Source organism: Glossina fuscipes, unplaced genomic scaffold, assembly GCF_014805625.2.
Source record: "Glossina fuscipes isolate IAEA_lab_2018 unplaced genomic scaffold, Yale_Gfus_2 115, whole genome shotgun sequence".
Classification (NCBI taxonomy): domain Eukaryota; kingdom Metazoa; phylum Arthropoda; class Insecta; order Diptera; family Glossinidae; genus Glossina; species Glossina fuscipes.
The window spans coordinates 2,755,719-2,783,586 of record NW_023998458.1 but is presented as its reverse complement, the minus strand read 5'-3'; the positions used below and the strand labels follow the sequence as shown (position 1 = coordinate 2,783,586).

Genomic DNA, 27,868 nt, shown 5'->3' with positions numbered 1-27,868 from the left:
GAATTGGTCTTGCGTAGGCCTCGTAAATCTCGTAAAGTAGATCGTTGACGGCAGAAATTCCCTTTAACCTAACAATTCATAGATGTTTAGAGTAGATGTATAGAGTTTGTTTTAGCGTACAGTTGGGAGACAAAATCAAAGTGAGATAAAAAACAAAAAATCGAAACACCTTGAAATGCATCTAAATCTCTTGATAATTAAAGTTTGTATTTAAATTGTCGAAAACGAATATTTTCGAATGTAAGCGAAAGATGAAAAATCATTAATTATATAAAAATTATAACAGCAGAAAAACTAACAAATCATTAATCATAAAATTCTTTATGTTATTGTTCAGAAGAAGAAGAAACGTTTGCAGGAAGCAACTGTTGTTCTGTACACTGAGCTGCAGCTGAAAATTATGAATTCTTTTTAATTTAGATTTCAAAATAATATTCCGTTTTTTTTACTAAATTAAATTCTTCTCTCTCTTCTCAATTTTCTTTATAATAAAAATATTTTTATAAAAGAACAAAATCGTAAAAGCAAAAAAATAAATTAAGAGAGAGAACACAAAAAATGTATGTAAAGTAAATAGAAAATCTTGAAAAATTCTTAAGAATTTAACTAAACGAAATAGTGGGCGCTCTGCTACGACTATAACAGCAACAGCAACAGCAGCAGCAATAACGGAAAACATATACTGAAAACTTACACAGGAGGTGTATGAAGAAAAAAAAAAGGCTATCTGATCAAAACTAACTTGCTCCAGTAGAGTGCATAACAGCACTTGAGTTTGGGTCAAAATTTTAAATAAATAAAACAATATAAACAACATAAGGCCAAAAAGCAAACCATACGGACATGTTTACTTAAAGCGTTCAGGGCAATACTGCAGACATTAAAACACTAATACCGAGATAATTACACGTTCTGTTGTGTGGGTAAGAAAGAATTCACTCGGGCCATGTTTACTTTGGAGGTTTCCTTCGTTTCTTTTTTTTTTTTTTTTTTTTTGTTTTTTAACAATGTCGAGCTGTTTTTCTTTTTTTTTTTTCTTTCAGCTCTAAAAACGTAATTCGTCGTAAAAATAACAACTGGTTTTTTACGTTTACTTTTAATAATTGTTATAGTATTTGTACAATTAAAGGTATTTCAGCCACTTACAATTGCCATTCAAAGTACTGTACACACATTGCTTTGCCATCCACACACACACACACCCATCTACACACACACAGCACGTTTTCATTTATGCTTATGTTATTTTAGGCTTTGCCAACTCTACTTTGTTATTTTTTGATACCTTTTTATATATATATATATATATATATAACGTATAGTAATAAAAATACTTTTAATGCATAATGTCCATCCACATAAGGGTTTTGATATTATTGTTGGTCTTACGTACTCGTTGAATATTTGTCACCTGCAATTAAGGGCGTTCTTCACGTCTACACACTCGTTGATGTAGTAATTGTCTCTCCTGCGCCTTAGTTTAATATTTAATATTAGCGATCAAATAGGTATTTATATACTCAATATGTGACAAGTAAGGCACACTGTCGTTCCTATTGCAAGGGTACTAGGTTGGCAATTTTTTTTCATTGTGTGGGCTGGTCTTTCGTTAGGTCTTCTCCTCTCTGATATGTAAAATTATGTAAATAAATTTCAAAATAATGTAACAGTGACGTAATAGTTTTAGATAATATTTACTAACGTCGTCTCTTATCTCACATTGCGTTACTATGTTCGCCAAAGTTAACTTCAGAATCTAGAAAAACACGCCAGGATATATCTGACATTATTTATACGAAGAGGACGTTGGGGGGCCTGACAGAGGTCAGCCCTGTTTCAAACGTCAATGAATATTTGGCAGTTACGAAAATAATTGCCGCATTGTTCCTAACAATATCCTCCAGAATAATCCCGTTATTGTCAGCAAAATTTATCAGATCCAAATGGATAACTCAGTGAAGTCGGATATTCGGATAGTCGGAAACATTGCGAGCACACCCCTGGCATAATCAGCGAAGAGATAGTTTTTTAAAGCTTTGGGTAACCATTATAGCAGCTTTAGGGAGTCAGCCTTAAGTTGGTAGGATGAAATGCAGATGTAGGTTGAGTATAGACAAATCCATATCCTTATTATGGTGTCAGCCTTTCCCGACATCCCGAGCATTAGTTTACAAGTTGAATGAACTTGTTTCTTGCCGTAGACTTCTCATAATTCCAGTGGGCCGGTGCGTAATGTTATGTTCCTTCCGAAAAATAAATTTGACTAGTTTCACAGAAATTTACTATTTCACGTTTTATGACGTGTGAATACATTATAATTTTTATATTCTGACGCGCTTGTGGTACAAGGGCATATTAAATCTGTGCGGATGGAGGAAATGCCCAGAAGGACTTGTAATACAGTCACCTTTTAGTGTAACATTTTATATTATAATCACTTTCTCAATCGGCCTAAGCTTATCCCTCCTTATGTCCGTCATGCTTTCTTGCGATCAAAGTGCATAAGGCAGCAATTTTTGGGGCACTTTGATGAAGCTTGGTACACTTTCTCATAAAAAGTCTTAAAGTCGTTATATAAATAAATAAAGGATGACTTGGGGTATTTTATTTTAAAAATAAGGAATTTTTTAAAGCTATTAATTTCCTTCTGTGTCCGTACATCCGATCTTGCCGAAATTTTGTACACTCCCTTGCTTTTGATGACAAAGAAGTCAATTTTTTTTGTAACCGACGATCTTTCTCTTACCCCTTCATATAGTTATCAAATAAAAGGTTTTGGTGAGCAGAATGCGACAAGCTAAGTGCGCTAGTTCTAAATTAAACATGGCGAACGCCGCCATGTGATCAGTAGAAGTTTTTCTTAACAGTACCTAACACAAAAGTGTTTGGGGGATAGAATGCGTTTGAAAAAAAATTTACAAAAAAAAATGTTTTTTGGATTAAAAGACACCTTGAGGTGGCTTTACATTTCTTTACAAAAGCGTTAAGAAAGTTTGAAATGTCTTACACATTAAAATCTCAAGCGTTCCAACCTTTTGTATACATATTTTATGCACACTCTGTTTTAATGGAAATCACTCAAGGAATAAATTTATTTTCCATCCGTTTAGTTTATCCGAGTTTGGTTGATTTAATAAAAAATTTTTTCCATTGTATTTGGCATTTTACAAATCAGTTTAATTATTTTTATTATTTTGTCTATAATTATAAATCATTTCTTTATTTCTTTCTTGAAACATTTCTATCTGCCGTTTTAAGCCAGGGGTAACTCTATGTTGGGCGCAATGAGTAACTATATATATATATAGCAGATGAAAACCATAGCAACGCTGCTAACACTTATCTGATTTTTGAAATTCGTCGCCTAAGGGAATCATCGCGGAAAGAGACCATTAGTAGGGTAGGATGCAGATTTCGTCCGTCCGTTTTTTCTTATAAGGCCAAGGCACGTTTATTTCTTTTATATTGCCGTGGGAAAAAAATTTTAAACCCTCCCATATCTCTCGAACTAGCTAGGTCAACAATGACACACGCGTCCGTCTCTATAAACTCCGATCCGATGATTAAGCCACTAGTTCGATATCCAGACACACAGATTTTTGCGAGGCTCAGAAGAAAGTCTCATCGACCCAATAAAGTTGTATATGTCCTTAATCAATATTTAAGTTAGAATAGATCTGGTGGTCACGTCCATCTTGCCCAACTCTTTACAAGTCTACGATCGGTCTCAATATATATTCCCAGTTCCTGCACACGCGATAACAATGGAAATGGACCAAATGCCTCAAGTGGCGGACAAGCCTGTAGTAGACCCTAAACGAAGAATATCCCTGTTTTCCGGAATCTTTTGCTCATATCAACTATGCATTTGCAATGCTTGCAAGTATACCAATCTAAGGAAAGGTCTAAGTTTCAGATTCGAAGGTGATCGTTTACGACGGTTACGATTCTTTACAATTACTCAAGCTTGGAAGATAGTTTCTAGGCTCAATTTTCATTACTATTTGCTGTTAGTATATTTCGCCAAAAGATTATAGATTACAAGGAAAATGGGCGAAATTTCGGACCCTTTTCATTTCAATATCAACGAAATGAATATTAACCGTTTGAGTACCAGACGGTTTTGAAAAAACACTGTCGAAGAATCCCAAGCAGCGCGGTCGCGCTGTTTAGATTTTATGTCGAGAAAACCCAGCACATTTCGAGCATTGTCGACAATTGATTTTTTATCAAAACTGTCTGGTATTTCTCGGCATAAAATCTGAACAGCGCGATCGCGCTGCTTGGTACTCAAACAGTTAAATCATGTTTGCCTTAGGGGCAAGAGTTCGTGAGTTTTGTGGCATCAGAGAGGAAAAAAATGCTTTAGGATATATATGCTTGAGAATAAAATTAGCAAGATAAGCCACTTCACCTGCTTTACGGCATTAAGGAAAATAATTGCCCACTTTGCTTTATTCATCATAACCTAACTAATTGGCCCGAAGAACGGCAAAAGTAGTGAGCTCGTCTCCACCCTAGTCATTACTTTGACCTCAAAGCGAATTAAGTGGAAGGAAGAAAGAGAATATATGAAAAAATCCCTAAGACTGAGTAACTTGAGATTATTACAAGCCGGCCATGCGTGTTGTTTCGAAGTAGAAGACAAAAAAAGTGGAAAAATAGTGACTGATCTGCATTATGGTAAAGAAATGTTTTCACATTCTTCGCTATTCTTAAATTATTCTACATTTTCATAACGGAGTGTCTTACCTATTAGCAAGCGAATCGATTTGTAGGCTTTTTTTTATTTAATCTCTTGAACTTTTTTCCCACGCAATTATGCCAAAATTTGGAGGTCTTTTTTCAGTTATTATCAACGATTAACTTAATCTACAAACTTTAATCAAACTTAATTCCACATAAGATAGTTTTAGTTCACTATTGACTGGTTATGTGTAACCGACCGATTCCTTCTCCGATTTTTTATTTATTGAAGACAACTTTCGTCAATAATTATTTAAAATATTTCACTTTTTGCTCGGCTTTCGAATTCTAATCTAGTTTTCCCATTCCCGTTCTCACTTCACACATTCCATTCACCTAATACTTTTGTTGTTTTCAGTTTTCTTTTTTTTTAATTTTTTTTTTTTATTTCAATTTTTATTTTCGAATTCACTTAAATATGAAAATTTTATTACGATTTTTTCAAACATTCTATTATTCTCAAATCACGTTTCAAGCCTTTCGTGAGATCAGGTTAATAACTCTCAGCTCAAACGAAATGCAATTCAACTGAAATTTTGTTTTCATTATTTATTGCTCCGTTCTTTTGGAATGATTTATATAAATGAAATGAAAGAAAAATTCTGCCGCTTTTGTATGATACGCGTCCATAACCGCCGAACGTGTGTTTAACTATAAAAATTCAAATTCATTCGATTCTAAATTATTGGGCCGAACCAAAACAAATGGCTGCCGATATAATTTTCAAGATTATCGTATAATGTTGACTTGAAACACAACAACACTGCACAGCAGTCAAACTAGCTTACATGCATATGTACGTATATTATACTCACACAACTATCCCATCCATCCATCCATCCATCCATGCTCAGTCTCAGTGTCAGCCTCAGCCAAAGTGTACGTACAATCACAATTTTATTAAAGCCTCTTTTTTAAATGGTACATAGGAGTGAATATATATAAGAATTTTATACTGCAATAGCAGCAACAGCAGCAGCAGCAGCAGCAGCAATAGCAGCAATAGCAATAGCGGCAGCAGCAGCAACAACAGGAGGAGGAGGAAAGAGAACTGGTGCTCAGGCGCATTAATAAATACAAAACAAATACATTGATGCTCTTGCACAACACACATTGGATTAAAGGCGGAGCTAAAAGTGACTACAGATAGTTGTGTGGCTGTGGAATAATGCCTGCGCTTGTTTGTATTTTGATCGTTTGTTTGTATTTTCGGTTCATTCGCACCATTTGTTAAATGTTCTGCTCTACTGCTGCTATTGTGTTGTTGCGTTTGCTTTCTTTTTCTATACATATATATATGCATATATGTGTATGTGTATAGATATGTGTGTATATTGTGTATTAAGTAAAGTGGTGTAGTGTTTTTCGTTCATTTTCAATATGGTCGCTAATGCTGTGAGGAGTTGATTTTTTGTTTTTTCTTTAAACAGGTTTTCCATCTCTTTTCTGGTTTCCACTTGAAATAATTGTTTTTTTTTTTTTTTTGGAGCATGAAATCTTAAATGGACAAACTGTATCAAACAACTTAAATTAGATTCTAGAATATTTGATGGGGCGGCTTTAGATTAAAAAGCATATTTACTTGAAGTTGAAAATAATTTAATTATAAAAGTATTTCAACATTTGATTCTTGATGCGTGTGATAATAAAGAGCAATCTGCTCTACTTGCTATGCAACTATGCGACGATAGAAGATGGATTGGGAAATGAGTCATAGAGATTATTCTAAGAATTGATTACTGCACGTGAAGATTTATTTTCGCTTTACTGAAATCAGTATCAGCAGCAGCAGTTTTTAGTTGTTTTCTGCTTTGAGAGAAATAAAAGATGGACTATATAGTCAAGCTCAAAAGGTAACGCGGAAAGCGCGAAAAACAAATATTATCTCACGAAGACCACAATCCGATCTGACACAACGTTGAAAATATTTTCGTACATCTAAACAAATTTCTAATATAAGGAAGAAGCACTGTAGATCAAATTTTCTTTTACACGGTGGCTGCGTATCATTCGATTGTGAATTCAATCATCAGCTCGTTGCGGCCTTTGAAAAATCCTCAGTTTTGAAGAAAAAAATTGCTTTCTCAATCCATTGCTTTCATTGAATATCAATTGTTAAGAAAAGCAAACATTTTGTCATTAAATGAGAAAAAAGTATCTTTCCTTAAGGAGAAGTTCTTTGGAGTTTCCAACACTATGTTGCACGACTTTTATGTAACGATATTGTCTGTATTCTCCCTATCTGCCTCTAGAAAACTATTAACTAACTGTATTAAATTTTAGGTCAACTCGAAAGTGCCACTTTAGGAGGATTGGAGACATATGAGACCGATGTACGTGCCTTTGCTGAGCTAGCTAGTTCGTGAGACGTGGGAGGGGTTCTATACTTTTGGCTCACTGACTCTTACAACTAAACTTATCCTTTAACGAACACACGAACGAACGTGATCTAATCTACCGAACGGGCCCTGGTCCTTTCTATACCCGCTCTGCCTTCGTAACTCCTTCGGCCCATAATTTATACGAGATACAAAATTATTATAGGTCGTACAGGGACATTTTGGGGAATTGACGGTCTTTTGCCCCTTCGCCCACCAATAGATCAGACATTGTCGTTTAAAGTGACGTCTGACCGAATCGCTTTAAAATGCCACTGCTTTCACGCTTTCAAACTACACGGCATATTCCGTAATATTGTATTATATAACATAATATGCATGTACAGACTAGAATGATAGTAAATCAGGGATTACCATTAGCACTTAACTACTAGAGCCAAAATTTTCATTCTTTCAAAACAAGTGGAATATGAGTGTACGGCACTGCTAGTTCAAATGGCGGTTCAAAAATAATATGACTTAGAAATCATCTGAAAAAGAAATGCATCCTGAGGCCGGTTTGAGACCCGCCTCTTTTTCAAACGACATTGAAATGATGTCAATAACGTGTCTAACTGCTAAACGACGAATTTTGGGTTCCAAAATCTTCGCCGTAACGGCAGTAGGCTCAACGATGGACATCGAACGCTGCTCTAATCGTCTTTAACTTTTTCTCAGTTCATATCAATTAAAAATTCCAAATCTCTGGACAATGCTTTGTCCAACTATCCAAAAGCTGATGTCCATATTTAATTCTATTAATTGGATGCAAGGACCTTTGCCTCTTGTTAGGTGAAGGTAAATCTAGATATCGATTAAATGAGTCGATTCAATTTTTTTGCTACTTATCTTATATTCGTAATGCGATTTGTATTTTACGAAAGACTACACACAGCCGGCTTTTAAAACAGTTTTCGGAAATTATCCAGTGGGGCCAGGGCAGTTATGTGAAATATACGCCACTATGATGTCTTCTAATACAGTCAACAAGACCTCGAACGACCTGTCAAAATTTCTTGCCGCTTTAATTATCTGGTTACCAGGTCTTAGTGCTTTTAGTGATGCTCTCCTTTTGAGTGTGAACCACGAAAAAATTAAAATCATAATTCCCTTTAAAAAGATGACGGGAATGTGGGTTTTTTTAAAGAAGAATTAGATCGCGCAGGAAAGGGTTAAGGCGTATAATGCATTAGTGAACGTGCAGTGTAGGTTGTAGACTGTCTGGCAAACATTTTAGCAAAATCCTTATAAGATTTTGTATTAAGGAATAGCGCCGTAGTTAGAACTTCAACTTTCATTATGCTTTTTCGGGGGAATAAAGGAATCGTCGAAGAAGGGGAAGAACTTTTCTACTTTTTTTTTTCTTTTTTTTTTTTCTAAAATATATTTAAAGGAAGACGAACAACAAGAAACTATAAAAGCATTGTTTCTTGTTTAGAAAAGTGAAAATTGTTGTTTATTAAACTGTATGTTAAAGTGTTAATTACATCGTTAACCCGTAAGTTTTGAAAATATTCAAAACAAAGATGAGTATTAGAAAAATTTTCAATGTAATGATGAATTTGAACAAATATCATAACAAAGATAACAACAGTCGAAATTAGCGCAATGATAACGATGACAGTTAAAATATTTGATCTAAATAATATCGGTCGGTTGAATGAACTGAATAAGAAAACAAAACGTTACAACAGCACTTGCAATTATATTATTTGAACCTGTATGAGAGAGACATATGCAAATTTGTGGATAATTGATAGGTGGTAGGGTAAGTAGTACTACTAGTAGTAGTAGTAGTAGTAGTAGTGGTAGTAGTAGTAGTAGTAGTAGTAGTAATAGGTAGGATAGGAGGTGTAGATGTAGGTGAATATGTCTGACATTTATTTCTCAAATCGCTTAGTAATTCGTTATTGATTGCTTAGAGGTGTGTGTGAGGACCAACAGAGTGACTGACCTAAAACTAATAATGACTGGATGACTGGCTGTGTCTCGCCAGCTGGCTGGCTGGCTCGCTGGCTGTACAGGTTTTACAGACTGACTTTTCAAATTTTTCTAAACTGAAGCAATACATGTGTGTAAACTGGTCAATCAACCGCCACTGCCTACTGCTGACTGCCGACTGCCGACTGCCGATGCCGCTGTTGCTCAGAATACATAGATATATTAAGTAAGCAATTTACGCAAGTTCATTGTTGACAACAGCTATAAAGCACGCACATACACACTTTTATAGTAACATTTGTCGACAACGTCATCATTGTCTCAGCAAATATCATCACAATTGCTACACAGTAACACATTAGTATCATCATCAGTCTCAATTATAACAATCGCATCGCATCGCATTGCATCGAGTGATTTTATAATCGCTTACATAGTTGCATGCAAACATTTTATTTAAAATAAATACGACTAATAATAATTTTTGTGCAAATTGAAAGAAGGCAAATATGTGTTACATGAGCGAAGAGCTGCACAAAATTTTGGGACTGGGAGCAGGCAGGCAACAATAATGAGCCAGCATAAATTGAACCATAAGATCAGCTGTTGTTGTTGTTGTTGTTGTTGCATTGTTATTGTTATTTATGTATGGCAGAGAAATAGATTATAAATTCCAATGGATTTAACGAAGGTTCTCGAAACTCATTGAGCAGCACAGATCCGTAACGATGGATGACATAACTAATTGGTGATAACACAAAGTTATTTTATTACAAATCACTTTGGCTTTCTCCGTTTCCTCTGGAATTCCTATGATTTTCATGCATATTATATACAATGTATACACGCATTTGTATGTGTATACACTATACAAGCGCAAAATTCTGCTTGAATACAAATATCCCAGCAGCAGCAAGTTTTTTACTATGAATTTTTGCTTTGCAAATGAACCAAATCTTTATACAAGTATAGGGAAAGAAAAAATTATGGCCTACATAGCATTTGGAATGCCTATCCCTTCGATAGCCATAACGCGGCTTTGTAAGTTGTAGGCAAACGGAAAGATTTTGTTCAACGTTTTCACGAAATTCTAGATCGTCGTCAGACATGGCCATCGACAGGAGCATGCAAAGTTGATGGCAATTGCAGATGAATTTAAAAGTGCTTAGATGCCGCGTTAGACGCATATTGACCAAAAGTTTGCTTCGAAATCTGCAAATTGAGAGCGGGACAAACGGACAAACAAGGTCATATTGACTCATGTCTCTTGTTTAAGCTGATTTACTGTCCACGCCTGTATACGCTACAAGTATTTTTATTATTACAAAATGTCTATAGAGTGACTAGAGTGGAAGCAGCATTTCATATGTTTTCTAAGGTCAATTTTTCGTGGTTTACCAAAAAGTTTTTTCAAGTTTATTTAATGCAAGTTATTCCATTCATTTATTTCACCTTTTGTTTGATCTTATTTACTCACAAGTTATTGACTTCAATCGATTTATCGGCGGCTTTTGGTTTCCTTTATTTTTCTCTCTCTCTGTCTCTCTCTCGCGCGATTTGGTTAACTCAACTTTTATAATATTTTCGTAATTGTTCCTCATTTCATGTTTCCCCCGCCCCAGTAAACCATTCAACAGAAATTATTATACTGTTTTCGTGTGTGTGTGTGTGTGTGTGCGTGTGTACACCATCTTTTTATCTTTCTTCATATCGCATCGCATTGTATAAAATGGCCAATATTCTGGTTTACATAGCTGTTCGCGCCATACTGCTGCAATTAAATATTGAAATGAAATAACTTCCACAACAACCCTATAATTTTCATTTTAAGAGCAGACACACACAACGTCATTGTGAAAAAAAAAATTATTTCTTTTGTTCAAAGCCAATTTGAAATTTATTAAGAGCAAGAGTGTTTTTCATTTAAGAAATGCATGCCCTGCAGGGATCTAATATCAATCTCGAGCCTTCTCTTGTCTTATTATTTAAATATCGCGAAAATTACTAACCATCTTCATTGTAGTACAACGAGTTAGTTAGGGGTCCATTCAAAAATGTTGGCGCAAACTTCTCTTCACTTATCAATTAAGACTTACTCTACAACGATCTCAGTAAAGGTGAAACAAGTTCATAGTCCAACATCATATAAAAGCCAAGTGGTTATTTTCGTGGACCGAAAATGGGGTTCGATCTGTAACATTTTTGATAGCGTTCGTCTTTAGGCCAAAAGATGTCTTTACACCAAATTTCACCGGAACAATCGGAAATTGCAATCGATCGGCTGAAGACGAGGCTATATGGACATGCGGACAAACATACAACTTGGGTCGTTTCAGATAATGCTCTGAATGGATCAGTAAAAGAAGATCCTTCTGAATATCGCATACATCCCTACAAACTTAATATACTCTTTTATCATCAGTAGGGTCTAAAAAAGAGAAATTATATATCGCGAAGATCGATATCGCGAAGATGGATATCACGAAGATCGTAAGGTTGCTTCTAAGTGCAATGATTGGACAAAGGCATTCAAACATGGATTTCTTATGAAATGGATGGATATCGAGGAAATTAATAAATCTTTGGAGGGAAACTGAGAAAAGGTTAATTATATTAGGTACCGTTGTACATTTAATTCCACTTATCTAATAAATAGAAATGACTAATAGCTCCGTAAATCCTGTTTACGCAGCGAACTATGTCAACCTTGCCTTCTGCAGGGATGAGACGAGAATACTTCACGTGCGCGTCAATTGCAGTCGCTTTCCCAACTTTATATTAGCTGGTTGCGTTAATTGTGGCCATTTTCATACGTTTGCAACGACCGGGAAAATGTTTCTGAGGATGCCACAAATTATTTACATCTTTGATCAAGAGCAAATTCTGAATGGATTAAAGTCTGTCCGTCTGTCCGTCTATGTAACGTCTGCTTTACACATTCAAAGGGCATTTATTGAGAAAAATTGGAGTAATGTTGCTCTTGAAACTGTGCGAAAGTGCCTCGAACGTTTGAGGTGGGTTTTCGTCCAATAAGTCTCGCAAACCTTCACTGTCTGCGAACTTTTTCGGTTCTTTGCCGTTGGTTCTTTGTCATTGACATCAAAATCACTACTTTGAAACGGTTGGAGCGAAAGCCGACAGTTGCGATATCACGGAGCAGCATCACCATAAGTTTCTAAAAATATTCAATGGGCTTCGGCAGCAGATTTCTTCACCAAAACCAAATACCAGAAAGTAATGAAGGTCGAGAATGCAAATTTTGAAAACGGTTATTTTAGGCAGAGAAAGGTCAAAATCTTCGAGTTGAATCGTTATTCACTTTTACCTGTAGAAATCGCTGACCAAAATTAACACAACCATCTAATATAAGCTAAAACTTGTGCCGCCTAATAACAGAAGCGGGGAGTGGGAGTTCGTAGCTACATATGTTAACATCTTCACCCGCCGATAAATTTTAAAACTAATTAATTATTATAAAAATATTTTTATTGAACTGATCAGAGGGGATTGCTCAGCAAACGGCCCACAAATGCCCGCAGGCTCTCTCTTCTATCTCTTTTCTTTCTTCAATGAGGGCAAATAACAACCTTGTACGCATGTAAACGAAAGCAGTTAGAATAATTCCCGCATTTGAAATTATTAAGGTTACTGTAAAAAAAAAAAAAACTCTTTAATTATTTATTCATAAGTGCGTCTAAAGTATTCATTTCATTTCCACTGCTATTATGAATAGGAGGGAAACTTAATTTAATATAATATTGTTAGAGTAAAGTTTCTATAAAAACAAAAAATAACCAAAATACGGATTATTGTATATTTATAAATTTTTTATTTCGTTTTAGTTTCAATTTATCAGAAGCATAGCACAGTTGCACAGTTAAAACATGATAGCTCAGCGGGTCTACGACGTATTATATGCAATATATGCGTATATAAATGTATATCGTTATTATTGAATAGTGAGACCCTTCTTAGCTTAAGCCTACAACAGTAACTTTGAGAAATGATCAGAGCATGATTTGCTAAAAATGTTTCTGAAACAACGACAACAACGAGCGTAAAGGCAATCGTAGAATAATGTATATATCAGCTATGCGAATGCAAACGCAGCCAAAAGAATATGATACCATCACTTATTGTGGTGCAGTAGTTTTCTATACACTCTCATGCGTACTTATATAAAGAGTCCGTCACACATATGCTATGTGTTTAATGCAGAGCAAGTTTCATTGTAAATATATATACATTTGCGTGTATATATATGTGGCTAAGCTCTGCTCCCATTTTCTATTTTACATTTCTTTTCGTAGTTACGTTGTTCACATGAAATAATTGCACTTTCATATAGAGCGAAGAGTAAAGTAATTTTACCATTTCATATGGAATGCTTAACAAAGCTTATTTAACCATAAATATATATACATATATATATGTGAATTAAGTTGAATTTACCAAACGGCCTTATCTAAGTTCGTTCTGCCATGTGTTAATGGAGACCAAGCTTAAATCAATAGATTATGTTCGAAAACCGACTAGCTCCGCCTACTGTTAACAATCATAGGAAAAGATGTCCAAAAAACGGAAAATGGGAAAACCAATTACCCTCAGGAATATATACCTCCTTTCGACCTAAAATCTTGAGAGATTTGAAGAGATCCAAATGAAACTTGTCCGACCGTGAACTAAAAACCGCCCCTTTAAGATTTGATATCAGGCGATTACAGGCTTTTTTTTCTTTTTACAGATCTTTCTCACTTCATATTCCTATACTACGTAATGTATAGGGTGTAATTTTGTTTGAAGTTCCAGCTAATGAATGTCCAACATTTACTCATAAGACCAGATTCGAAGATGTTTTGCAAAATAAAATTCTTTCCTTGCTTGCCTTCCTTCTTAGCCGTTTCAAACGTTCCTAGTTAAATGTGCCAGGTCTATGCAGTGAGCATCGAATATTGAACTTTGTGGAAAGAAAAAAAATATCCTCGCAGACAGGATGGCATTGAATCAAGAACAGAAGCCAAACGACCTTGAATCACGGCACAGCCTCAGTATTCTCATCGCGAAATAATTGTCAGCTAACTTTTGAATCAGGGCTTTGTCAGTGAACAAAATTGTCGCATTTTTTGAAGTGAAACCTCGAATGTCCTCTGTCCGTATCTGTACAGCCGGGTCTAAGATAGCTCCATTGATAATTGATAGTTTAAGAAGACTTCTTCCTCCGCTGCTACCAATAATTCTTGCTAAGCATCACCTCTGCGAAACATGTATGATAAGTGCATCGTCATCCTCCCGAATGGTTGGTCATAAAAAAAAAAAATGGATGTGTCTCTTGGTCGTGCTTCTTATTCAGGGAACGAGACCCATTGTGTCCTATCGTGCCATGTTGGCTGGTTATTTTTGGAATAGCTCGGAAGAATCAGATGCTCAGGCCTCGAAGGTTCACGAAGAAGACGATTTGGAAACCGGGTTAGGTAACTTTGACGCCTATCTATGCTTATCTAGAAGCAAGGTGCCCAAGGCGGCCCTCCCTTCCTTGCCTTGTTCCTGTTTACGCAATTCGATTAGCGTTAATTGTGAAAGCTTGCTCCCATTCTATGCGGCTTAGCGGCAGTGTCGTTACAAAAGAATTCATATTAAAATACCACAAGAGTCTTTAATTTGATAGTTATACATGTTTGTGTCGCTGTGTGAATATCTCGTGCATTCGTGCACATGAAATAGAAACGCGTGTTATAAATTGTTTATCTTGTAGATTTATCGTTTGTTAGCCGTATATCCATTACTTTTGAGTTGCGAGTTACAACCACCATTCGCAAAGAATCATGTGGGAAGGGATGACAGAGGGATGGTTTTTCCAATATCACTTTTTCAATTCTATTTTCTACGACATTTGTATCACACACATAAGTAAATATTTTCTCATATTATATACAAAGTAAATATGTACATTAGAAAGTGAGCCATTTTTCTACGTATGCGCTTTCTTTCACGGCTTAAGGATAAGCATTTTAAATGAGTTTGAAGAAAAAGTCAAAGGTAATCCTGGACAAGTTTAGCATTCCATTATTGAGAAGTTAAAATTTTTGGTACAAAGCAGCTTCAATGGATCCGACAATCAAATCAAATGTTTTACTGAAACCACGGAAATGGATTAAAAATGTTCCAACTGAGTGCTCGCGTTGTTTTGCAGTTAGTGGGTTGTAAATTACGGAAAACATTTGAGATGAAACATTAAAATTAATGTCCTGTCATATGGAAAAGCTTCCATTGACGACAGTAAGTTATTCGCAAAAACGAGGCCTTTTACTTCGTCATGAAATATAAATCGAAGCGTCTGCAGTAGTCGAGCTTGATCAATTGTCAATAAACATGGCATGGCAGAAGCGAGGAAATTAATTCCGTCCTAAAAAAAAAAGAAGAAGGACGAGCAATTCGATTATTAGCGACCTCTACTCTTTTCCAAGAAACACGTGAAAATTATTGGCGAAAATTAAACCATAGTTAATAAGAACTCTAATAGCAGCAGAATCAGTTGGTCAAAGGGTTTCCGCGGGAAAGTCCAAAATTGGCGAACAAAATTCCCAATTAGGCAAGTTACACGTAAACCTTAACCCTGAAAGGATTTTCCAGGAGAGATGTTATTTAAAACGACCGCCCAAAGAAGTTTGACATGGCGACAGCTAAGAACGACTGCCGACAGGGGAGGAGAAAGCGGAGAAAAATTTTTTTTTTTTGCGTCGAGGAAAAAAGTCTGCAGGTGTGTGAATTTTTCCACACAATGGCCCATAGTGCAATTAAAAAAAGAATTATTTCTACAGCGCTGTGAGAACGCTAAAATAGCCACAAGTAACAGACAGGTCTACTTATCACTATGCACTGAAAGCGTCGAGAGTATTAGATACGCCTTGATTTATCTGAGCTTGTCGCTGGCACGTATGCAGGGCTGGGAAGCTCCAATCCGAATTATATCCTAATCTTAGCAATATGTAAGAATTACATACGGAACGAATAGCGGACGGGGCGAGAAGTGGATGCACCACCATCCATGGAAAACCTAAAACCATGATAACTTCTTCCAAGCAAGTCGACTTTAGTTTTTTTGCTTTTCCTGTCTAGGAGAAAAGGCACTACCTACCGATTCTTCCACAATGATATCGTCAAATGAAAAAAGGCATTCGTTCCTTTCTCCCCCAACCTCGTTTCGGAAATTTCCATTAAACCGTGGCAGAGTGTACCATAGCATATAATGGATAGAGTTTTTTGTCTCGAGAGAAGATACGTCGATATTTTTCGGGGAGTTGTACGGAGAGCATGAGTACAGATAAACTAAGCAATATTGCAAAAACCAAAAACCACTTGTAAACTAATTCGACTCGAACAGTCGATCTCGGATGCAGGCATACACGCACAGATATTCGTATTTTGGTGGCATAAGGCCTTAATAGGGCACGTGTTTATGGAGAATACATTAAAGCATCCACTGTTCAACAGAAATCAAAGTTCTGGCTGACATTATTCAAAAATAAAGTGCAACTCCTTACATAACTTGAAAGAATTGTGAAAGTTGTTCGCCATTGGTTGCTCGCCGTCTATTTCAAGTTTTAAGTTAATTTCAAAAACATAAATGATATCAAACTTCGAACTTTATGGGAGTCAAGGCGATAAATTCGCTAAACTTCTTCTTCTTGCGAGAAGAGCAGATAGCTCGAAAGAGATAATAACAAGATATATTGAAAATATTCTTAAATTGCTAAGTGTTCTACATTAACTCAATTGGAAGAGATGGAAAGGAGAACTAGCAACTTTTCAGCACAATTTTGACAACTTTATGCGCAACATAAGAAGCATTTGACATCGAAGTTAATGTTTATGAAACGTAACCACTTTTCAATTTTCTTTTGATTTCAAAGAAACAATAGACTAAATGAGGGAAAGGTGTAAATGAGATTTATGGATTGCACGTTGTTTCCATTATAAAGATTAATCGATACTAGAACGACTTGACGAAATCTATCTATCTCTTTTCTCATCACACACAAGCACCCAATACATACATAGCGAGTATAAAATAAAAAACATGCAGACCCGAAAATGACTTTCATTTCTATTCTTTTAGCAATAAAACACAAAAAGCCGACGGTTTCATTTTTATCCTCTAGGGAATTAAGAGAAAAAAAAGAATTAATTGTAAAAATTCAAAGCCATAAGGCTCTAGAGTAGTGTGTTAAAAAGTAAATAACGTTAAGCTGTTGGTTAGAAGGACTGCTACTCTGTTAAAATATTTTCGAGTTACACCATTTTGTCAGGTGCAATTCAGAAATTAGTCAATTAAGATCCAAACACCACTGCACGTCTTGTTTGTCTTTTATATCCATCGCCGAAGGGCGAGGGGCATTCATTCATTTCGTTAAAATGTTTCCATCGTCCGAAAGGAAGATCCATAAAGTATATATTTAAGCATGTCGATCTGTCCATCTGTGTAGTGTCTCCTGGCCGCAAAAATAAAATTAACGACTTGAAATTTGGCCGAAACATTGGAAGTTCTTCAAGTCAGGGTGGTATTGAAAACGGACCAAATCGTTCGCAGCACACGCCTGTAGTACCACGTAAACTGAGAACACTTCAGTAAGAAATTAATTTTTTACCCATTGCTCCCTAAAGTATAAGAGATAAATGTAAAATATTTAAACGTATATTGTATGGAATACGTGGGCTATACGTATACTCTGTACCTTTACGAAAATGGTAATTATTGACCTCGCCTATACAATGCTATAAGGTGTCATAATTTTATTCTATTTCCAATACCTTTATAACGCGTAAAAGCAAGCTTGAAAAGCCCGCATGTTCGTCCGTTTATCTGCCACTCTGTCCGCTTGCGCAATTGTGTAGTATTTGTGGTAAACATTGTCCAAAAATGAAGATATCGCCTATAAGCTTGCAAAAGAATTTGAAAATGGCCCCAAGTTTTCAAAGAGCACGCCTACAATGCCCACAGGCCTATTTTAACAAAAGCAATTAACACTTTTGCTTTTCTTCGCACTTTGCTCATAAAATTCAATAAATGCACGAAACATGTTTCCACAAAATTATCCTTGAAAAGTAGGATAAGAACGATGGGTAAAAGAAATTGCTCCACAACCGAATATAATTTTCTTCTTGTTTTCCTTGTTATTATTCTTATCATAGGTCTTTAATTGGTATTAAGAGAAAGAGATTCTTGGATTCTTGGAAAGTAAGGTGAGCGCTAGCTACTCAGACTACCGGCGCTGTTTTTAAAAAAAGACAGTCAGTCGTTCCGAATAAAACTCTTCGAATTAGGTTAGAGAGAGGTTTTCATAGTCAAAATGTGAATGCGTTTTATTGTAAGGCTGAGAAAGTAAATTGTACAACGAAACTCAAATATAAGAATCGATGCATCAGGTGTCACGTATCTCAACGCTCTGAAGTATAAAGGAGAAGTTGTTTGTACAAATAATACGCTTTTAGTAAAGAGCGTCGTTATAATTGCGAAATAATAAGTTATTCCATTCTCATATTCACTAGACAGGAGTGCTGTGCTGTTTGATTAGATAAAAACCCCATGCAAATGTTACTACGAGAAAAAAAATGTATTTACGGAAAAATGTGATAAGAAAATTCGAAGAAATTTGCAAAGCTCTTAAAGCACAACTGCAGGGAAAATTTGCGCACTTTAATGAATGAATGATTTTCATCAAAAAATACTTGACAATACTTACCGGTCTCGTTGTCAATGGTGAATGGTATGCCAGCCCAATCATCATCCAGTTGATCGTTTTCATTGATGGGGTTTTTCGTATCATATTTAGTCTAGGAAAAGGTGCGAAGAGAGCAAGAAAAATTGAACATGATGAAAGAGTTTGAACTTGAAGCACTAGCGTAAGCAAAGAAATGCGGCACACAGCAGAAGTCTTGCTGCAAAACATCTGATCCAAGAGCTTCTGTTGGGTTAAAGGTCTCAAATTGCCTTGATTCGCGTTTCTTTTTCTCTTCTTTTAATTTTCTGCAGATGTACGGACGGACGATTGCCAATCAATAACAATTTTTTTCTTACTTAACAGAATACTTATATCATCTAACTTTAGCTCTTCTCTAAAGGTCTCGCTCTTTCTCTTTTTTACTTTTGTTCAGATGTACGGACGGGACCGTACCTAGATCAGGATTGTCAATAATTAACATTTTTTTTGTGTTTTCTTTCTTCACTTCCTTGCTTGAGAGAATACTTACGCCATCTAACTTTAGCTCTTCCAAAGCTTTCAGTTTTTCAATATCATCGCTGTTGGCCGCTTTTGCTGACGTTGAAGAAGGCACATTGACTGACGACTGCTCCGAGGTGAGACTGTAACCCAAATCGACATCCTGTTTCCATAAGACTTCAACAATTTCGCTTTCCTATAAAATGCAATCGGAAGAAAAGAAGAAAATGAAAATGTGAATGAACGGAATAATGAAAGCAAAGAAAGTAAAAAAACTTGAGCTTTTTAAATTTTAATTAAAAAGATTTGTGATTTTTTTTTTTTTAATTTTTTTGTTTTCTTTATTTTTATTATAATTTCATTAAATTATAGGAAAGAAGGCTTATTGTTATTATTATTATTATTATTAACCTACTTTGTATATGTAGGTTTTCATTATTTATGTATTTACAATTGTAAAGTTTTCTTTATCTTTTTATGTAATTTTTTAAAATTTTTTTTTCGTTTTTTTATTTTCTTTTTTTTGTTTTGAATTCTTATTAAAATAATAAACGTCTTTCAGTCATAAAGGTTCCGAAGAGACTACTCGTCGTTGCAATTTGTTGCTCTTTCAATCGCAATTTGATGGAAGGCTTAAGCTTCAGCGAGTGCAAAATAGAAAAAACGTTGCAAATATTTACATTTTTAATTTTATTATTATATTTAAGTTTGATTTATATTCGCATTATTTATTTATTTATTTGTATTCTATTTTTTTTTTTTCTTTTTGCATTCTTGCTCTCTCTCTTTCTCTCTCTCTCTCTCTTTGTTCGATTGATGATAACACACAGACCATACGTTGTTACGAAGAAATTTTATTACAACCTTTTTTTTTAAATACATTTTCCTATTACCCTAGATGGGTGGCCGAAAAATTCGGAAATGCATCGAAGGTGTGAACGAATTTTGAATTCTCGATAAAAACGCAATAATTAGGAAAGTATCCGACATATTAAAGCAAGCTTTTATTAGTCACACATGTCTTGTTTGTACTCGTCTTTGATTTCGATTTAATTGCGGTCGATGCGTACTTCAGACAAAATATTTATTTAATTTTATTGAATACTTTCTTCAGAGAACGAGTGTATCGGCAGAATTTAAACGGGTTAGGCCAGTGTTTTAAACAGGGCTACCGCCTCTCAAGTAAGAGAGTCTTTACCTTTCTCAAGTTTGAATTGAAAAGTTCCAATCTTTCTAACTTCAGGAATTTCAAACACATTCCGATAGGCCGATGGAAAAAGCAAAATCAATTTGACAATCGAGTACAAGATTCCTGAATGTTACAAGCAACATGTCAACGCAAGTGTACTTGACGTTCGTGCAATGCCTTGTGTAAAAGTAAGAGAGCTTTCTTGAGAGACGACCTATAATTGTTTTCACTAAAGCTAACCCTCACCGTATACAATTAATCCTCACCGTCAGAAAAGATTATAATTTTCTCATTGGTCTATGCGTCACTTCAGGTAGGTAGGGGGCGGTACACACTTAATAATAATAATAATAAAATTATTATTGTTGCAATAATTCCTCATTAAGTGATCTCCTTAAAGCAAATTTTCAATTAATCTCTATACCCTCCCCCTTCTCCGATTTATTAACAATAGCAGAAATGTGTTTTGTTTCTATTTTTCTTTGACAAAGTATCGGGGACCATTGCGGATAATCCCCAACTTAACTAAAAACACATACATCAATTTTTTTGGCAAATGTCTGGCAACGTCTAACAGCCGTGACAGTTCACAGGGTGAACATGTCGAGATTAAACTAAAATACTTACTGATTTATAAGAGGCAATAATTTGTGCGGGGGTGTGTTAGTGTGTGCATACGCATTTTCTAAATTTTTTTTCAGACAGGTACTGCCGGGCTCTACTCGCACAAACGGAGTGACGAAAGCACTATACTCTACTTCACTGGCGAGTGCATTAGACAATTAGGAAAGAACAATAATTATATCTAAGCGAATGTTATCATAATCGTTTATATTCAATTTATTACATGAGTTGCGGTATTCCATACAAAGGCAATCGACAATTACTCACGCCTAACATACAAAAAGTTAAGTAAGAAATGGATGAGATAATGGTCACGCTATTCTTTCCGTATATATATATTCTTTCAGATGTACACTCTGGAAACTTTCTTGTCTTTCAAACAAATGTCCAAACGAATTGCCATAAAAGGCCTAGATTTGATGACTTAAGAACGAAAGCCTCTCTGACACTTTAAGGCCTTTTGCTAGAATGATTTTGCAAGACCCTTAACTTTAGTTTCAGCAGTGAGCTCATTCATCAGGGTCGAATCTTAATCCTTTTCCCTGGAACAACCTTTTGAGATTTGCAGCAAACAGGTTTTGGATACTGCGGCCAGATCTCGCGGATACGTTGGATGAAGTAGTAATTCGAACTTCAACCGAACCATTGTAACTAAAGTGTTTAAATGTACACTATTTAGATTTTATTACAACTTGTTTTGTGTTAGTTCGACTGGGTTGATAAGTGGCTTTTATTGGGAGCACCTCCAGTTATAACAGTAGTTATAGTTATGTCCCTTATGATCATAGCCAACACTCAACGTGCTTTCTCACGCCTACCTTCTACATCAACACGTGCAGAGCATGTTCCTCTCTGCTGCGCCTCAAACTTTAATCGGATCGCCATCGAGCACGATACAATGAGCTGGAACAATGAAAATATCTTGAGTGAGTAAGGCCACGTTCCATCTTAACTATCTAAAATTTCCCCAGCTCATCGTTTTATACTTAAGAGTAGGAAATATATTCACATAGGCTCCTTTAAATAACTGCGGGCCCATATTGGCCGAAGTTATGATGAGCACTTACGAAGTACCTCAAGTTTTGCGGGCAAACGCTGCCATGTTCGTGTTCAGGTCGACAAAGTTTCCGTCCATTCTATACTAGTTAATAAGAACTTGGAATCAAATTTGACTTGTAGAGAGCAAACAACTGAAATTACTAACCAGCGCGGTGTGGACTATTTTAAGGATTCGGTCGATTAATAAAAATTAAAGATATTCAAAATTTCCTTCCGGCTTATAAGTGAACTGCTGAAACACGTGCTTTCTCGGTACACCGGGTGTTTGCAAAAAACTTCGCTTCATGTTGTTGTATAGTGATAACAAAAGATTATTTTCAAACTTTCTTTCTCAATCTCGTCAAGCTAAGACTAAAAAAACAATTAAATCGCGCGGTATATCCGGTCTCGTTCTCGTTCTCATTTTTCTAAATTGGAACCCAACAATAACTGTTCGAGTTGGATCTCAAATTTCTCGTTAAACAGTATTTTTTGACGTCAAGTTCGAAAATTAGACACATCGAAAGAACGGTCCCGCCTTCCGTGTCTAAGAGACCTTAAAGAGCTTTTGTAATCGGAACAATGACTTTGTTCCTTTCAACCTTTGCAAAGACATAATTTTACGTAAACAAAAGGTATGAGATACATACTATACGATATACGACTACGATATAACACCATATATATAACGAATTCTTAGAGCCAAATACCATATATCAGTTAGTCGCAAGTTAGTACGCAATTCGTACACAACTTCTCATGTTTTCATTAATTGCATTATTTATGGAGTGGCTGAGGCTTTAATTTTTTAACAATTGCCAAGCAATTAATTATGAAGTAGTTTAATCTAAATTAATTTTAAAACTCCACTGGCTATTCTTATACTAGAAAGTAACTTTATCTATAATAATAAGTACTTTTAGAAATGCAATTATATTACTAAGTTTTGTTCATTCGGAGAGATTCATACGGAGATTCCCAGTGCGAAAATTAAGCCAACATAAGCATGATAAAGAAGCATCGAAGTCTGTTATTAGATTGGAGGATTGCAAGAGCGTTAAACGGTCGACTGGCCATCGAAGACGAAGGCAAAAGATGTAGAAATTGCAGCAGTTGGGCGCTTAATGGGCGATTAATGGACCATCGCAAAGCCGCACGATAAACAGAATGGAGTTTCTTCTTACTGGATCCAATGCAAAGTTCATTTTATTATTTTTGTCAAACTTACTCTTGCTCTATTTGCAATGGAACCCATTCTGAGCATTGTTACAAGGTCACTTCGGTAAATTTATTTCCACTTGTTATCAATGTAGTAAACTTGCAGTACTTCCAGACAGTTAAGCCTGTTAAAGATGTCAATGAATCAGGTTAGCAAATGGAAAGCATTAAGCGCTGCTTTTATCTTTAGGCAAAAATGTTTAGAAAAGTACAAAAAGCTAATTCGAAGAGAATCTTGAGGTAACTTACGTAGTTAAGGATTAGCACGGCAATATGAAGCAATGGCGTTCAAGCAAAGCTTCTCCTCCCTCCAGAAGCAGCCATAGTGACTGAACTAAGAAATCAAAAACGAATTTGCGCATTTTGGGGACTGCGCTGCACTGCACGCACCTTACAATGAAGTCAATCTGTTCCCGCATTAAATATGCGTCCTTAACTCGCCCCAGCTGCTTATGCACACATCCTGCCACTACTGCCAATTGATTTATGTAGAAATGTCTCTGGATCTGATCGTAAATTTGAACAATGGCTTCAGACAAGTAATGAATGAATGCGCGCGGCTACTCGCAGTATTACGTTGATGATGTAAAACAGGTTTTAAGGTTATCTAATGCAATCCCTTTTTAATTCTCCGAAGAGCAACCCTGTACTAAATATACTAATAGTTGTATAAATCAAGCCAAGAAACGCGCTTTCAGTTCAGTTTCTTTCTGCATTAGTAACCATTGTTACTTATCTAAACTAAAAACAAAAAAGGCACATAATCAACTTATCGTGCACAACCAGAGAATTTTCGTTACGCTTAGCCAGAGAACATAGAAAAAGAACATAGCTATAGAAATGCGAACTAAAGGTTTCACGAACTCGTATAGCGTAATTACGGTGAAATTTTGAATAAGCTTAGTCCATCGGTCCGTCAACCATTTCTAAAATCGATTGCCCAAAATCGGTAAAACTCGGGATTGAGAGCTCATACCTGAGGCATCAGTTTATCTGGAAACAATGCCGGAGATTAGAATTGGAAACGGGCGTGATCACTTCCAGATTTTAGACACAATTGTCGGACTAGACCCCGTGTAAGAAAAAACTGAGCCATGTTCATAGAGTTTACTTGAACGATAGATATTTAACCTTACTTGGATATAGCCGGTGATAGGTGTTCGAAATTTGTTCGTAATGAAATCAAGATTTCCTAGAGAAGCAATCAAGTCCCAAAATTTCAAGGCGTGCTATCAAAGTATATTGCAATTTAATAATGTCTTTTATGCTTTACAAAATTGCTTCAACTATTAAAATTCGACACAAGTAAATGTACAAGCAAGTAGCGACTCCCACTCTCCCGTCCAAATTAGATGCATTTCGACGAAAGCCACTTTTGTCGAAGCCTCCAGAAGTGTGCAATAGTGATAAGCGTAACGATATGTTTGGCAGCGACAGCGTCTTACTTTTTTTTTTGCCCGTTCGTGAATATTTCGAACGGATAATGATGGATATAAAAATGGGTTTTTGTCTTTTTAGCCGACATTCCATCACAAAGAAGTTCTCCGTGCGTCAAAAAAGAAATTAATCAAAAGTTTCCATATATATATATATATACGCATACACACACACTTAGGCCAGATAATACATGAGCTAATACTAATGCATATATGCCCACCTACACGCATATATACACAAGTTATAGCATATAAAACCATTTGATAAAAAAATTTCAACCCTTAAGCAAGGAACTGAAGAGCAAAATGTGCGCACACACCAAACTGAATAGGGTTGAATTGGATTGTTGGACTTGGGTATGTGCACAGTAAAGGATACCAACAATTTTTATTGATTTATGTGTGAGCAGAGTGTAGGAGAGAAAACCCGTTTCCTTTTCTAACTTCCATTAAACTTGTGTGTGTACGTGTGTATGTTTAACTGCATGTTTTCGTATTATTACAAGATTAACGTATAGTTTTCTTTGTGCGAATATGTGCACGTAAAACAGTCGTTTCGTGCAGCAGAGGAGCATCAAAGCGTTAGCAACACTACAGCAGCAATAAGGCAAGTATGAGAAAACCAATGATGCCAACCATTGTGCAGTTTTTAGCCAACTAAACATTTCATTTTGCTGACTAATCAACGGGCAGCATAGGCGTGGTTCCATACCCACCAAATGATTAATTACTTGATTTGTTGTTTTTTTTTTCTCTTTTTTGCTTTTCTTTCCACATCTCAACTCAACCAGTAGTGCTGCTGCTGCTGCTGCTGCTCATGTAAACTTTCGCACTTTTTGTTGTTTTCATTCCAACGTCTATGTAATAGATTTTTTCTGTCACCACCAGAGTGACTTCCGTTACTTGTATGTTTGTTAGCCTGTGAAACCAATATAATGATTTTCGCTTTATTTACCATGAGAAAATCTAAGCTTTCGCCTATGATTTAAAAGAAAAAGAAAAGGAGGCATTTAGTTTCAATCCTGGTCAAAGAGATTCCTAGAGTAAGCCACAAGTTAATCGGCAATTCCATAACGTTAGATCTTGACTCGCCAGAGTGAGAATTATTGCGAAACGAGTTGAATCTTACGAATGTGTTGAGGATGGCAATTCAAAATTTCACGCTGAATATATTGCGGGTCAAAAGCAACAGCGCTGTTTACATGCGAAAGTCTAGCGAAAAGCTTTCTTAAACCTAAGGCATCGGTTAGGAACTCGTGTTCTAATCTGATTAGCTTATAAGCCACCTGTGTTTGTTCAGCAAAGCCACAGTCACAGTTAACACAGTATCATGGAGATGATCAGTAATTTGTACTCCTGTTGCATCTATTGGGCCGTCAAAAACTTTCTTCATCTATTAAAGATATCACCAATACTGTCTGTTTAAATATATTTTAAGTACATGTTCGAAACGTTTCTTAAACATATAATACTTCTTCACTTGTAACGTTTTGTAAACAAACAGGTAAGAAAATTATATTCGGTCGTGACCGAATTTTTTATACCCTTACTCCAAAACGGACAAAAAAGTAATTTAACTACCTTTTCATGCTCTATCATACGGACTGGGCGTATTTCCAAAATAAGTGTATAGTGTTGTAGGCGTGTCCTTGGAAAAGTTTAAGTCATTTAAAAATTCTTTTGCAAATTTGTAGGCGATATTTTCATTTTCGCCCACGGGAGCGAAATACTATGTAGCTGCGCAGACAGCCAGATGGACTGACAAACAGAATGAGGAGTATATTCATGTTGTCGAAACGTTTGCAACGCCCAGGCGGAAGCATTAGAAAACCCACAAAATATATTTACCCTTGATCACCTTCAAATCACCGCCTGTCCTTCTGTCCGTCTTTGTAATGTCTGTTGTAAACATTCTCTTGGCCGCAAAAATAAAGTTATCACTTTTAAATTTGACAGAAACATTAGAAGCTCTTGCTCACAGGTTGGTATTCAAAATGGGACAAATCCCTCGAAGGACATGCCCACAGTACCATCTGTTTTTAAAAGGAGAAAATAATTGGTTATTTACTAATGCAGATTAGTGCGCAAAAATTTGAACGTACTTCCTATGGGCGATGCCCATTTCTTCACAATATTATAGAGTATCAAAATTTATAAGAAGCAGAAACAAGCTTCAAAGACCCCATGAAGTATATAGATTCTTGGACTGTTGCTAATTTGGAATGCAATGAAACATGTTCGTCTGTCCATCTGTCCGTTTACCCTTCCACGTAGTACCTGTGGTAAACAAGCTCCCGTAGACGAAAATGAAAATATCACCTACAAATTTGGAAGTGAATTAAACTCTTCAAAGGACGCACCTACAATTCCCAGTTGCCTATGCATGAAAAAAAATCAACCACGCCCACTTCATATTCGAAGAAAGAGAATTTAATCCTTTTACTATTTTGGTCGGTAGATAACGATGATGGGTCTTAAGGGTTCTATCACGATCGAATATAATTTTCTTACTTGTTCTTTTTCGGGCTATATATTACGCCACACGTTGCTTTTTTGCGCGGAAAATAGTTTAGTGGTATAAGAAGAAACACGTAATAAGTTTGTATCATTATCGATACCGCAAAATTCTTTTCGCCTTCTGCTCTTTACTTCTCCACCACTTGGTGGATATCTCAGCGACTTTTTATCAAATCTGTTCAAGCGTTTAAATCGCATTCAGAAGCATTAAGCGACCATACCTAACTGAAATATAGTGAAAAGTGAAAAACGCTATAACCTCGCGGATGAAACGAATTCTAAGCTTCTATGTCATTGGCGAGAATGATATTTTATTGCCTAAACTGCTTGGAACCATTTGAAAGCCTTTAAGGAAAGTGTATCAATAGTGTACATAAAAAATTATTCAAGCAAAAGCGCTTAATTCAATTAGAAGGCCTATCGCTAATTTTGAGGTAAGAACAGATAGGTAGTTACACTTATTGATTTCAAAGTCATTTCAGTGAAATTAATTTCATCTTTCTTCCTTTTGAACCTGTAGTGCTCACACTATATTAGTTCTGGAATTAATTTCTCTGATCTTAA

General features: G+C 35.8%; 1 protein-coding gene across 5 annotated transcripts in view; it reads right to left on the bottom strand.

Annotated features, from left to right (window-relative positions):
* LOC119640103 (segmentation protein cap'n'collar) overlaps positions 1-27,868 on the bottom strand; it is a 90,854-nt gene that overhangs the window by 31,742 nt on the left and 31,244 nt on the right. For 4 of the 5 annotated variants that reach the window (XM_038037927.1, XM_038037925.1, XM_038037924.1 and 1 more), the window contains 2 exons: positions 19,314-19,478; positions 18,806-18,896 (listed from right to left, as the gene is read on the bottom strand). In XM_038037927.1, coding sequence (XP_037893855.1) covers positions 18,806-18,896; positions 19,314-19,478 — 256 coding nt within the window. Of the gene's footprint in view, positions 1-18,805; positions 18,897-19,313; positions 19,479-19,697; positions 19,737-27,868 lie in introns of those variants that run through there. The other variant, XM_038037929.1, reaches the window with a different exon arrangement.